Source organism: Mchenga conophoros, linkage group LG16 (assembly GCF_057382185.1).
Source record: "Mchenga conophoros isolate Kocher_MC1m ecotype Shallow Benthic linkage group LG16, M_conophoros_male_GT1.1, whole genome shotgun sequence".
Classification (NCBI taxonomy): Eukaryota; Metazoa; Chordata; class Actinopteri; order Cichliformes; family Cichlidae; genus Mchenga; species Mchenga conophoros.
In genome coordinates this window covers 14385856-14401138 of record NC_140541.1, presented here as the reverse complement: position 1 = coordinate 14401138, position 15283 = coordinate 14385856, and the positions used below count along the sequence as shown (strand labels likewise).

At 41.8% G+C, this 15283-nt stretch overlaps 1 protein-coding gene across 3 annotated transcripts in view; it reads left to right on the top strand.

Annotated features, from left to right (window-relative positions):
• Positions 1 to 15283, top strand: part of satb2 (SATB homeobox 2) — a 50202-nt gene that overhangs the window by 17825 nt on the left and 17094 nt on the right. For all 3 annotated transcript variants that reach the window (XM_085249716.1, XM_085249714.1, XM_085249715.1), the window contains exons 4-10: positions 9172 to 9298; positions 10271 to 10394; positions 10994 to 11096; positions 12816 to 12866; positions 12946 to 13538; positions 14536 to 14748; positions 14874 to 14960. In XM_085249716.1, coding sequence (XP_085105842.1) covers positions 9172 to 9298; positions 10271 to 10394; positions 10994 to 11096; positions 12816 to 12866; positions 12946 to 13538; positions 14536 to 14748; positions 14874 to 14960 — 1298 coding nt within the window. The remainder of the gene's footprint in view (positions 1 to 9171; positions 9299 to 10270; positions 10395 to 10993; positions 11097 to 12815; positions 12867 to 12945; positions 13539 to 14535; positions 14749 to 14873; positions 14961 to 15283) is intronic.

The window sequence follows — 15283 nt, the reverse complement described above, 5'->3', positions numbered from 1 at the left end:
ATCACTATAAAATGGTAACAACAGAGTGACAGTGAGCAACACAGCTATTGCAATACTTTGAAAATGGTGGGAGATCCCCATCTGTTTGAAATCTCGATTGTTTGTGTGTGTATGCATCTGCCATATAAGGTCCTGGTATTCAGGACAAAAAGAAATCTTGTTTTGCATATCGTCCTAAATATGATACATCATCTGGTGACCGCATATGCTACTGTTTGTGCAGTAGCATATGCAGCAATGCATGCAATATTAATAATATAGTATAATACGTTTTTTTCTTTTAAGCTGACCTTCCTGTAGGAGTTTAATTTAAATGATCTGATTTGCTCCACTGTACATGTTTGGAAATCACTGTCCTATAATATGTCTACTATAGATTTCTGTGATTTAACTGACTGTGCCTGCTAAGGTAGCTCACAGCACCAAAAAACCAGATGAGGATAAGTCTATACAGGAAGTACTGCTGCATATTCAGGTTAAAAAAGATGACATTAAATAAAGAAAACTAAAAAACGGCTTATGTGAGTTGTGGAAATCTGGATCTAATGTTTACAGTGTTGCAAGTAGCCATCTCTAAGCTGGTTTATTGCTAGCTGATGCTCCAGGCTGTGGTTGTTCAGGTACAGCTGTGGTCTAAAGCAGCAGTCCCCAACCTTTTTTGCGCCACGGACCGGTTTATGCCCGACAATATTTTCACGGACCGGCCTTTAAGGTGTCGCGGATAAATACAACAAAATAAAATGGTAAATGGCCTGTATTTATATAGCGCTTTACTAGTCCCTAAGGACCCCAAAGCGCTTTACATATCCAGTCATCCACCCATTCACACACACATTCACACACACATTCACACACTGGTGATGGCAAGCTACATTGTAGTACCGGTACTGAAAAAAAGAAGATTTATTCATAACACACGTGAAAAGACCCAGGAAAACAGAGTTAACGCTAAAAACGATAACAAAATAACGCTGAAAACCGATAAAAACCCTGGAAACTATACATTTCACACCTGAGCCTCAACTCTCGCGGCCCGGTACCGGTCCGAGGCCCGGGGGTTGGGGACCGCTGGTCTAAAGCTTACATACGCTCATCACAGTAATTTGGGGATTTTAATGATTTCTTTGAACGCTTCTTTTTCTTGGTGGTATAATTTTACAACATACATCTTTAATGACTTGGGTGCATAAGTTAGAATTTATTTGGGGTTTTCTTTAAAAGTATGCATATAGGCTCAAATAAACACACTCACTTGAATCTTTTAATAAATGGCTGAAGTGACTTGTATTTTCACGAGGCCAAGTCCAATTAAATAGTGATTATGAGTGACTAAAACTGGTAGTTTCTCTTTGCCAACAAAAAAAAAGAGATTTGTTTGCTAGTACTCACTGGATTAATCAATACACAAAACAATGGGAAAATCACTGGAACTTGGTATATGGACTGGTTCTCATATACTGCTTTACTGCTCCACTTGAACACTTTATACAACATATCTCATCCACTCAGTCACACTTTCATTCATAGAAGCACTTTTTTGTGTAATTTCTTTCTATCTAACGCTCACACTCTGATGGTGAAGATGCTGAACTGCCGATTTGCACAAGTTGGAGCAATTTCTAAACAATGCCAATTCCATGATGATCACTTCAAACAGCTGCATGTACGTACATGTCATTTGGATGTGTTGCCACTTTGCCAAGGTCTTGAAAAAGACGAAAAACGAAAAGTAACTGGCAACCCAGAAAACCCCAAGATGCAATGAAGTCGACACTGCTGGAACACCAGTATCACCAGTATCACTGACCACAGTGAAGCATGTTTTGTGCCATGTATAAGTACATGACACAAAGTAGATGGAATATTGAAGGTGAAGAAGGAATGCCTCCAAATTCTTCAACTTAACAGGTAGAAAGTTGAAACTTTGACTGGAATTATGCTAGAAGATTGTTAATAGCTATCAAGAGAGGTGGAATTTGAAAAGGAAATATTAGTGTGAGCCTGTATGCAAACCCAAAATAAATTCAAACTTCTGCACCCAATCCTTGATTTTTCAAGTCACTATAGATGAATACTTTTTTGAGTGTGAGTGAACTTCTGACCACGGCTGTGACCCTCTAATGTCATATGTCAGTCAACAGTAACCTTTGCTCTCATTGGAAGTTGGTTCAATTGCTCACCTCAAAGTCAGATGAAGTCACTGACTGTCACTGACATCTCTGTGTTAAAGCCTGCTAAGATGTTTCCATCAGCTCAATTAGTTATAATTGCAATAGCTTTCTTTGGTGAGAAAAAATAACAATGGAAAAATGGAACATCTTAATCCCGCTGTGTATTATTAGTGGTACTGTCTATGCCAAAGCATAAAATGAAATCATATAGAAAGGCCCAGGTGATTTGAGAGTGTAGAAAATATTTTATTTCCTTTATAAGATAATAGTGAGGTGATCTTAAACCAATTGGCCAATCTGCTTCACTGATATTAGTCTGTTTGTATTCAAAGTGTAAAGAAGAGCATTTATAAACTGATTGTTGTGAGCTGCTTATGCTGCTCGTCTTTTGTTCTTCTGGTTGGAAAGATTCAGAGCTACAATTGAAGCCTTGTTAAATTAGTTAGAAAAATAAACTTTACTCACATGCACATCATCCAACACTGATGCACTGAAATAGCACGCTAACTGCTATACCAAGTGTTTGCTGTGGTCTGCAGATGAATGCCATTAGTAGCATCAGGGGAGTAGTATCAGGGGAGGTCTCTCTCTGTCTGTCTCATCAGTGTGCATGGAAAACAGTGAGACCACATTGGTCTCCTGTCCACATCAATGAACAAACAACAATAAAAAAAAAAAAGCTAGACTGAATGGGACATCCCAACTCCACACAAACTAAACTCCTGCAGCTGACTTGAGCAACGTTCACGTGTTACTTGTAAACTCTCTTTAACCCCTGCAAGGATCCACTGGCATAGAATCGCACTTAAACTGGCATGCACGCTTGGCATGGAATACCATGTAGTCATGCAGTATCACAGACACAACACACTCTCTCTGTTAGACACACACACACACACACACACACACACACACACACACACACACACACACACACACACACACACACACACACACACTTCTCCTCAGCTTCTCTCAAATGAATACTTTTTGTTTTTTAAAACAAGCGTTTATGTTAAATGAATAATTTCTGGCTTAAATTATACATTTTTTCCCCTGCGGTCCACAACCAAAATTACACAGAGTCCCAGCTATTTTCTCCCTGTTTGAATTGTGTCCTGCATTCTTGCGTCCCGGCGTTGTATTTAAAGTCCCCGGCAAGGACCACGGCCTTTCTTTAATTAGCTTAGCCCAGTAATTAACTGGGAGATATTGTTTATTTCAATTATAAGGGTTTGAAGGCTTTTATAGATTGGATGAGAGCAGACCTGTATTTTAAGGATTTAGTGAGCAAACAGTTAACAGTGGTCACTGAGAGAGAGCGAGAGAGAGAGCATTGTTGCTGTGCCACGTCTAACAGGCCAAAAAGGGTCAGTGCTGCAGAGCTGCAGTTTACTGGACATATGACTTTAAACTGGCTGTGAATTGCTTCTGACAGCATGTCGTTACATTTTGGACACCACTTTGTTATAACACATTCTTATCAGTTAAAAGCTAAGCTTTACTGCTTAATAAATTACTTATTAGTGCTTTGTGAATCTGTGAAAAGCAATTATTAAGGACACCTTTTGATTTGTAGGTTTGCCAGGTCTATTTTCGACCCTTTTATTAGAAATGATCATAGCAGCCCTTGCAAAAAATGTTTGATTTACCGAAATGAGAAAATTTTGCTTTTTGCAGCTGGCGAGTCACAGACAGGATCATAATAAAATCAGCGTATTAGTCAAAATTCACAAGTACAATATGTATCTTTAAAGAAACTTTTCAAAGGTTTTACTGCAACTGTGAGTTGAGGTTAAGAAAAGATCCTGTTGAGTTTAAACACACAGAGAGCCCACAGTGACCTGAGACACAACGTGTTTATTTACATAAAACCAAAATCATCGTCTTTTTTTAACTGAAACCAAACCGAGTCTTTCCATTCGAGAGCTCCATCCCAAACACCATCTAGCTTTAAAGTCATGTCTGTGAACATCACTCTAAAACTGGACTCACTGCTTCATAAAGGCAGATGATCAAAATCAGTTTTTAACTTGTTAGTATTTATCAGGCTAGCAGTGAAACACTCGGGGTAGTGTTAGGGTCATGGTTGTATTTTAGCCACACAGTCCATAACCAGTTTGCCCAAATATTCCACATAAATGGAAATTTATGTATCCAGCACCATCTCGACCTCTAACTAGGTCACAGGCAACCTATAGGATTGTAAGAGGAACACAGAGATAGAAGTCAGCGTACTACCTACAGACGACTGAGTGTATGCTGTGTTTGAACAGTTGCAACTTGCAGTCAGGATTGTCTTTACAACCAAACCTGAAGCCTTTATATCACTGGCTTGTTGACAGAAATAATAATTTTACCTCATAGAATATGTAAGTTTAGATATCTTTCAATTTGAATGCCAAGACTTTGGAGAACGATAAAGAGCCTGGTGCCTCATAAGAGTTCATGATTGTATATACTCAATCAGTGGCACTGGCAATAACCCAAATCCTAGTTGTGAACTAAAACCCCAAATTTTTTGGAAAAAAAATATAACTTTTGAGAGTGACTACTTTGTGGTTCCCAATTTTCAATACTTGGGGGAGTGAAAAGGAAAAAAAATACATCCTCTGATTTCAAAGGGTTAGGATTAGGGTCATCACTGGTGAGAACGTAGAGCTCAGAGAGTTCTGTATCCAGTGAGTTGCATCATAAGACCAACTGGTGCCGTTACTGAAGCTTTCGCTCCCGCTGGGCCGTTAGAGTAGACAGAAGACGTGTTTCACTCCCTGAAATGACAGCCTGATGGATTTTTATTTAGAGGAGTACCTCAAATGATAGACATCAGAGTCTGACGTGTGCGGTTTCAGTCAGTGTGTTTCCAGGGGCAGAACCTGGAACCATTTTCGAGGTCTCACATGTGTGTGCCGGCTTCGGCCTCTCTAAAATGCCGAATTGGATTAACATGTGTATATCTGAGTGTGCGCGCGCATAGTGGCATCCAGTGGCGTGCAGGGCTGTACGGGTGTCGACACAAGGAGTCAGAGACATTAAGTGTGTGTTTGGATTTGCATTTGTGTGGATGGGCACCCTTAGACATGAGCCAAGCCACCAGCCGACCACATAAAAGCGTGTCTCTGGGAGGCGGAATTTTAATGTGGAAATGGGAACAATGATTTCTACTTTTAAATGTAGACGAGAAGCAGAGCCCATTGAACAGCAGACCAAAAAAAAGAAAAGATGAATCAATTATTAATGTATTTACCGTCACACTGAGCGTGAGTGTGTGAGTGTTTGCATGTGAACTGCTGCATGCATGCGTCCACGTCTCTGCATGCTGTCATGTGTCCTGTGTGAGTTTGTGTTTGTCTGCTTATTCACCCGTTTGCTTCCACCCAACTTGGCATCAGTGGAATTGTTGGCTTGTTCTCAGATGTGCTGATGCTACATGCAGAAAATTAGTAGCCAGGGGGTGAGGCTGTTCTCTGCTGCTGTTGTTGTTTGGGTTTTAGAAAAGAACATGTCACATATTATATAGTGCTGCATTATTTCCGGTTTGATTTCCTCCCTTAGCTCGTTTTCCCTCTTCTTTATTGCGTGCCACACCCTCATTAGTCTCACCTGTTTTCTTCCACACCTGTTCCCTGCCTGTGTCCAGTGAGTTGATCGCATACCTCTCTGTATAAACTCTGCAGTTTCTTTCTCCTAACAGATCACCTTGTCTGTTTAATTGGGTCTTCGAGCAATCCCTGTATTCCTGATGCATTTCTTATTTTTCCCATGATCCTTTTGGGCTGTGAAATGGAGATTGCCCTTTGCCTGCTCCCTCACTGCCAGCCTTTCTCTACTTCTGACTAAAGATTTGGATTTTAGACTTCTGTGTATCTTGCATTTAGCTCCTCTGCCTTGCCTTCCTTATACATGTATTTTTATAGGCGCACAATATACATGCGATTGCATGATTGATGAGTGCAGATTTTAAAAGCGTGATTGTTCATTTCTTTTAACGTTGCATTAACATTTTCCGTTAGAAGCACCGTAAGCCTCCCTCATCCGAACTGTGCGTGCACGTGTGGGAAGTGAGAGCACGCCAATCTTTTTAACCTTCTTTATTGCTTCTGTCTGCATATGTAAACATGTTCTTAGCAGATTCAAAGCCGTATGACCATGAGGCAGTTTTAACTTCCATCTTTACGCCTTTTCCTCTTATTTACATCTTTGTTCTCGTTCCTCTAATTCCACGTCCGATGATGGCAGGTGGCTGCTCTTTCCCAGGCCTGCTTCTGCAGACGTCTCTTGCTATCATCACCAAGTGCTGCTCACGGGATTGGCTGATTGTTGGAACTTTCTCTAATATCATAGGGCCTCTACTTACAATATAAGGCACCTTAAGATGACTGTTGTTGTAATTAGCACTATATTGATGAGACTATTTTGAACGAGGGAAGCTTTCAGATAAGATAGTCATTGATTGGCCTGTTAGGAATATTAGCTTGGATGCCATAATTGAAGAAATCCAAACATATGGATGCGTGGCATTTCTGATACATTTGATTAAAACTTGGTTTATTGTACGTGAAATAACTCAAGAAAAAAGCATTTTAGAAATACAATTAAAGCTTTCATATAGAAAAAGAAGCTTTTTCATGTGCTGCAGATTCACTTTAGCTCACTGTGCTGCTAAAATCTAACTATTTAGTTCTGTTTGAGTCCTTAAATGTCTCCATGCTGGTCTTTAGCTCCTCTAGGGCAGCGGTCCCCAACCCCCGGGCCTCGGACCGGTACCGGTCCGTGAGTCGTTTGGTGCCGGGCCGCGAGAGTTGAAGCTCAGGTGTGAAATGTATGGTTTTCAGGGTTTTTATCGGTTTTCAGGGTTATTTTGTTATCGTTTTTAATGTTAACTCGGTTTTCCTGGGTCTTTTCAGGTGCGTTATGAATAAATCTTCTTTTTTTCGGTACCGGTACTAGTTTTATTTTGTTGTATTTATCCGCGACACCTTAAAGGCCGGTCCGTGAAAATAATGTCGGGCATAAACCGGTCCGTGGCGCAAAAAAGGTTGGGGACTGCTGCTCTAGGGTTCTTTTCCTCCCTTAAGGGGGTTCAGACTTTTTTGTGCATAGGGTTTTAATGATGCTCTCTCTGTATGACCAAATAATTAACAACACAGCTCTGCCTGAGTGGAATCAAAGATATAACTGAGCTGTAATCACAGCTAAAGGAGAGAGGGAGATCAGAGAGGACAACTCAGAGAAAGGCGGGAGGAAAGGACAGGGGGAGATATGGAGGAGAGGTGGGAGGGAATAAGGGGATGAAAAAAGAGAGCGAGAGAGCGAGGGAGCTTCTCAGGACCCGTCTGGATCTCATTTAGAGGATAGTAATGCGATTAGCTTTGTTTAGTTTTCACAGCTCCAGCCAGTCCGCATGAAAAACCCATGTGAGTGAGTGCGGTACTGTGTGTGTCTGCTCGTGTGTTCTGGTAAAGGTGAAATGCTCGTGTGACTGTGCGTATTACGCTAATATTCTTAAAGAGATTCAACTAGATTGTCATGGTCGGCTGTGTGGCAGGCAGGATGAGGACCCAATCGCAAAACTCACGGACTCAAGGGATGAACTCAAAAGGCAGCTTTATTGCTGACAGGATGACATCGATTCCTTAAATCAAGAGATCAACAGTATCGTGGCAGTGCAGACCCGCAGAAACACGAGTGCCTCATAATTCAAAAAGAAAAAGCATGTTTCTGTTTGCGCTGACAAAGACCCCAGAATGTTTCAAACATCAGCCGAAATCCAATTTAGCCCAGTCCGGCAGCAGAATTTCTCACAGATCTATTTGCAGAGGGGTTTATGATGTTGTGTCTCTTGACTCTGTATCCATGTAACCAGAACACTGAGAGATGGTGATGTGTAGATTTGAAAAAATAATTGCAATTTTTGAGCAACAGAAATAAAATCAACATGTAGGGATAAATATTGCATGGCCTGAATGATCTAAACTGGCTGTTTAGATCATATGCTTAGCTTCTGGGTGGGAAAATGATGCCTGTGTGAAAGTACCTTAAAAATGCTTCTTTCTCATGGCCAGCAGAAGAGACTCCTTTGGTTGGGAAAAGAAATTTGGAAATCTAAAAGAAAATTGTCATTTTGTAAACGATGGTCTCCATTAAGTTGTACAGGAAGATCAATCGGGCTATACTTTTGATTTCTCAGTCAGAGCCACTTGGCAAGGCAGGACTTTCCTAACTAGTGGGTGTCTCCAGAGCATTTTAAATGTACATTATCCCAGTCTTCAAAGTGTCTGTTAACATTCCCATCCATCTAACATTCTCAGAATAAAACAAGGGCAATAAACAGTAAATTGAACAGTAGGTGAAGGTGGTGTGTTCAATTCAATTCAATTTTATTTGCACAGCACCAAATCACAAGAACAGTCACCTCAAGGTGCTTTATATTGTAAGGTAGACCCTAGAATAATACATACAGAGAAAAAACCAACAATCATATGACCCCTTATGAGCAAACACTTTGGTGACAGTGGGAAGGAAAAACTCCCTTTTAACAGGAAGAAACCTCCGTCAGAACCAGGCTCAGGGAGGGGCGGGGCCATCTGCTCCGACTGGTTGGGGAGAGAGAAGGAAGACAGGATAAAGACATGCTGTGGACGAGAGACAGTCTTTTCAATCTGACTGCAACTGCTGTCTTTAAAGAAAAACACCAGTCAATAGAGTGATGGCCATCCAACACTCAGGAGGCCACTCTTTATTTAAACACCACTTCTCATGGTTAATAACAATCAAAGCCAAGCCGTCTAAAATGTACAACACTTTTCTAAGCTACAGTTAGCGTGCAGCACTGTAGAGATGAAACACTTTACTAGTCACAGTGAGTGCTTGGGTGAAAATCTCTTTTGCTGCTTTCCATCATAGTCTGCTGAGTTTTGTACTTCCTCTGTTGTGTGATGTCAAAAGGTTGTTTAACAATGATTGAAAATTGACAGAAGTATGTGCTCTCTCTTTTCAGGCATCATAAAGGTGGGAAAGTGGAATCCTCTTCCCATTCACTTTTTGACTGATGCTCCAGAAGCAACAGTTGCTGACATGTTGATGGAGGTTTACCACATGGTCACATTACGCATTCAACTACAAAGGTCAGACTGTGTTTTGAAAGACAGATGTGAGAGGATGTTTTTTTTTCTCATTCATTAGACTTTAGAACAAACTGTGTGCAGCACTGTAGCAGAGACTTGTAAGTCTGTATTTTATGGGTACAGTGTGTATGTGTGTGTGTGTGTGTGTGTGTGTTAGATCAGATACTTGGTCCACTGGGCTGCTGATGTCATTGCAGCTGATTGCAGTTCAGGAATTTACCATATATATCAAATTTGAAAGCAACAATATTGAAACACTAAAGTTCTATTTAAACAACCCGGTAGGGAATTATCTATTATCTGTCTCCGTCAGGGAGAGCCCGCGTGCCAGGAACTGTCGGTTCCCGAGAAATGGTGAAGCAGAATCTTGATGGGTAGATAAAACCAGATAAACTCCAGATGAGAGGGTTATTATTGTTATTGTCTTGGCGCATACCAGCCAGGTTTGTTTACATGTTTATTCATGTATCCATGGCAAAGGCAGACGTTTCACATGCTTCGTGCTCCGAGTTGAAATTATTTATTTGAGGTTAAAATTAAATAAAACCAGAAAGATTAAAAGGAGATAGACCCTAGATGGGAAGTAGTGGTTTGTGGTTGATGTTAATACATGATGCTTGGATTATGGTTGGGGTTATGTGTTCATTCCGGTTTACATTTCTTTTCTTGCTTAGAGTTACATGAGCAAATATGAATCTAATGGTGGCTTAGTTTAACATTAAACTACTTTTTAAACTTAAATAAACCTTGTAGGATTTAAACCAACCAGTCGTTGGCGATAAGTAATCTAACCCCTGACCTTATGTGTCAAAAGAGGTGACTGTGACAGAATAAAATATGCTAACTGATACAAGTGCAAAACTACTTTTGTCTCCCTCTATAACCTACAGGTAGATGTGGAGGTAGGTTAGTGGTTGTGCTCCTGTCCAAAAATGAGCCTAACAAACTGATGTGTGGTTTTGGTTTGTATAGTTTTTCAAAGCTGGAGGATCTGCCCTGCGAACAGTGGAACCATGCAACTGTCAGGAATGCTCTCAAAGAGCTTCTAAAGGAAATGAACCAAAGTACTCTGGCCAGAGAGTGTCCTCTATCACAGGTATGACTCACCAGAATGTAGCATCTCTACTGCGTCTTCATATCAAGGAGTTAATCTGCATGCAAAAAGTGCTCTAAGTACAATGATCCTCTACAAGAGATATCTTTACACATGTATTTTAGTGACAAGCTCTTCACACACCCTGGCTACAGACAGCCCTCACGAGATCCATTTGGGCACATTTAGAAACAGCCACGAGCTATTGTTGCAAGCTTTTAATCAAACTCCACCCCAAAAGTTTAAGTGCCGTGTTAAAGTCCTCAGCTGTATGTTTGGCCCTCTAGCCTGGTCCTATTCTCACTCGTGTCTGAGAAGTGTTTGCATACTGTGTCTAAATGGATCTCTGGTGGGGGTGTCGATCACTGCATCAATTGCAAGCATATGTGTATGTGGCTGGAGATTCCCTCGCTGCACCGTACTGGCTCGAGTTTCCATGGGTGGCTTCCAGTCATGATTAATGTTTGTCTGTTTCTATTGTGTGCGCGCAAGAGTGCATGTTGTATGTGTTTATGTGTGCATGCCATGTGGTTGTTGCGTGAGTCTAAGCATTTCATATTATGCTGGTTATTAATTATCTTTCCCCTCTTGTTCCCTCTCAGAGCATGATTTCCTCCATAGTGAACAGTTCCTACTATGCCAACGTATCCACTGCCAAATGTCAAGAATTCGGTCGTTGGTACAAGAAGTATAAAAAAATCAAAGGTGAGGCTAATAGAGTTTGAGCCAGAGTTCTTAAATCATCTGGTAGTTGGACCAGTGGCCAAGGAGTTGTAAAATGATTTCTGGAGTAAAATAATAAAAACATACAAATCTGTCTACTTTTCTGGTGAAATGATAACACAGTTTTACTTCTTCTGCAATATACTTTGAAATAAGTCACACAAGATTATCTGAGAGTGCAAACTCTTGAGCGAGAGCTGCAATGAAGAGCATTAAATGAGTGCTCCACTGATGCAACACTGCACTCCTATAACATTAAATGGACAAAAGATGATCGAAACCATTTTTTCAACATCTAATCCCACATTGTCTATAATGCAGCTCTGAAGACAGCAGAATTTTATAACTAGCTACTAAAAGGCCCAACTCACTTTTATTTTAGCCATGCAGCTACAACATATGTGAGCTACATGTAACCACACATCTTTATGGCAACCCTTGATACACCACATGAGGAGTGCAAGAAGCGTGACTGGTCAGCTTGGGCTGAGTTTCGTAAGCCATAGAGAGGGACAGTAGCATAGGTGGGCGAAAAGGTTCAGTGGTTTATTCCAGAATGTACTTCTAGCAAAGACTTAACACTGCAAGCCATCCAGGTGCCACTTGCCCTCTATGTGAATAAACAAACACTCACACAAGCCCTGAATATTGAGAGCTTGCTCAGTATTCCAGCTGCTGGTGTATCCAGCAAAAACTAATAAATAAAATAAAATATTGGATACAAGTCAGAGCAAAACCTTAGATTTGAGAAAGGATGAAGCCCTCAGTAACTCTGTCACTCTCTCGGTCAGGGTGTTGCAGGTTTGAAGTCACTCACAAGAGCCATTTTCAGCCTCTCACTTTCCAGAAAGATGCTCACAGGTTAGATTGTCGTAGCTAAAAGGTCCAGTTGACTGATTAGAAGCAGTAGATTAGTTCCATCCATGAGGTCTGCCTTGGTAATGGGACCTATGCTAATGTTAAGTGTTAAATGTCAAGTCATTGTTACTATTATTTTGTCTCACAGTTATTAAAACAATTGTTGCTGCTATATCCAATATATATATAAAAGTATCACTTTTAATTGTTACAGCCTGACTTAGAGTTATACATGCGTATCTGTGTTTAATATCTACAACTGGAGTCCAGTCCAACTTGTGAATCATGCATCTTAGAAGATGTGGAGGAGTAGAAATCAGGATGGCTTTATGTAAATGGTTACAGTGACACTGATTGGATGTGATATTCAGTCATATAGTCCCCATAATATCCCTTCTTTTACTTAACCACACCAGCTTGTCCCACTCCCAAAAGCTACATTATAATAATGTAATAATAACAGAATAAACACTAGGCCAGAAGAGGAGAGAGGATGTAAGAAGAAAGTGAGAGAGGATGGAGTTATGCCGGAGCCTGCTGCGCTCCTGCTACGAGCTGGTGTTAAGTTACATTCAACATTTCCTCCATCAGTCCTGCTCCACAGATGTTGACATGACAGTTTCTTCAGAGCTGTTGTGGAGCTTTCAGCCGAGAACCCATGACACAATCAGCATCAGCATATGTAAATGTATATACTTACATTGATTTTTGGACACGTTAGGAACTTTAACTTTGGCTCAAAAGCTTAGCTCTCTTCTTTAAATGGATGCTGACGCAAAGTCATAGCTTTACACCAGCAGCATCATGTCACTCTTCTGATCTTCCGTTTGTTTTGTTGAGCAGGAGATTACTTGGAGAAGATGTGGTCTGGACGAGATGCTGCTGACATAAAAAGTAAGGAATATAATCCATTTTTCTGATACTGTGCTTAAATGAAGATATTTATTTGAACACACTCTCTGATTATCTCCAGTTGAGAGAGACAACATGGCCGACTTCTGTGTGTTGGGCCAGAGACCTCCACCTCATCTGGCTGGCCTGGCACAGCTTGGTCACCTGGGAGCCAGCAGTCCCCTCCTCAAATCTCCAGATTCGCAGGCACCCTCCCAGACACCTCAGCAACCACCTCCTCCTCCTCCTCAGCAGCAGCCCTCACCTCATGGTCCCCTCCATCACAGCCCTCCTCTCCGTACAGGGCAGGTGCCTCCTCCTCCCCCACCTCCACCGCCTGGTGCCCTGCAGCCCCTGCTGGGCCCAGGTGGCCTGCTCTCTCCTCAACTCTCCCCGCAGCTGGTACGGCAACAGCTCGCCATGGCCCACCTCATCAACCAGCAGCTAGCCGTGAGCCGCCTGCTGGCTCACCAGCACCCTCAAGCTCTCAACCAACAGTTTCTGAACCACCCGCCGATCCCACGTGGTCCATCCAAAGCTGGCGGTGACCACCCTGGAAGCAACCCCTCTGCTTCTGAAGTCTCCTCTGAAATCTACCAGCAGGTCAGGGATGAGCTGAAGAGAGCTAGCGTGTCCCAGGCTGTGTTCGCCCGTGTGGCTTTCAACCGTACACAGGTAGGAACGCAGAGAAAGGTCAAGGCTAAGGCGTCAGGAGAGGAAGTTGTAAGGGGAAAATGAGAGGAAGAGGAGGAAGGCGATGTGACAGAGAAAGGAAATCAAGTTTCTAGTTGAATAAAACGTATGCAGAGGTTTTTAAATCTAAAAACTGAAATATGGCATTCAATGGCGTTAATCCGTCAGACGAGACCAAAAATACCCACACACGTTTCTTACATTATATGGATCATATCAGGTGAGAAGAGGTTTACTGGGTAGAAACAAATGCCAGTTGCCCTTACTGGTCTGATTTTCACAAACACACACACTCAGAAAAACAACTCGGCTAATTTATGGTCACCCACCTTTTGGTATTTTTGGTGGGCTTATCAGAAGCGTGGCTGGGTTGCTCGCTGCGTCATTCAGTCTCCTCCTCCACCATCGCAGCAGCACAAACACCTGATGCATTCAGGCTGTGCTAAACTGGTTACTGCACGGCCCATTAGATCAAAGTAATGGGAGGTGGCTGATAGACCTATTGGTCTAGAGGCCAGGTGTTTTTCACTGGTGCATCACTTTGTGGTCGGTAGCCTCTGTATTTGAGAAGCTCAAACCAATATGCAAATACTTTTAAGTGTCTAGTTGTACGTTTATACGAGAAAACGAGCAGCTTCAAAGTGATTTACATTTGACAAAATCTATTTTTCAAGTCAAAATGATAAACATGTCTTTGTGTCAGCTTAATAAAAGTGAGGATTGTCTAGTTTTGAACATTTGGTTTAGAGGTTTTAAAAAAAAAAAAAAATTCTGGATACTTTTGATATGCATTTGTGAAATGAAAGGAAAAAGCAAATTGCCAGTCTGGGTTTAAACAAAGAAGCCAAACGAGTCCAAGAATAGCATTAATGGAGCTTCAACAGTACACTTGAAGCATGGGAAAGGGACCATATATTTCAATTTTCCATGCTAGGGAGATGCAATAACATATCCTGCTGTGTGCGTTTGTGTTGGTCAGGGCCTGCTCTCAGAGATCCTGAGGAAGGAGGAGGACCCTCGCACGGCCTCGCAGTCTCTGCTGGTGAATTTGAAGGCCATGCAGAACTTCCTCAACCTGCCTGAGAGCGAGCGAGACCGAATCTACCAGGAAGAGAGAGAGCGCACTATGAACCCTTCAGTCGGCCTTCCCCCCTCCAACTCCTCCAACCCCGGCGCACCACGCCTTTCACAGGTTAGTGTGCCCAACGGGCCATAAACTGCGGTTGCCATAGCAGTGCATCGAGCGAGAAAACAGCGGTGTTTTGTATGAGTAATCATATGTGATGCTAACATGCCTTGTGTCATGTATGAGCTTAGAAAGTGTGGGAGAGGAGCTTGGAGGACCAGAAAATCCCAGATACCTGGGCCTCAATCTGGAAGAACAAGGCCAAGATCTGTAACTCTGTGAGTTATCTACCATCTTTAACTTGCCCTCACAAAGTAGACTGCAGCATGTCATGTGCTTCATCCTAAAACCTGCGCTGGGATTTGAAAGTTTTTATCTTAACAAATTCCATTTATAATGGAAAACAGCTTCAAAGCCATCAGAGGGACATATTGTAAACATAAAGGACATTATACAGTATTTGGAAATTTCCTTCCACAAGCACGTGGAGCAACATCAGTGATAAGAAGTACCCCTGATGTCAGGACAAATGCCCATTCATGGATCTGGGTGAATTGGTGCGCTATTCTTATTATGGCTATGTAAAATTATCTCAGCATCG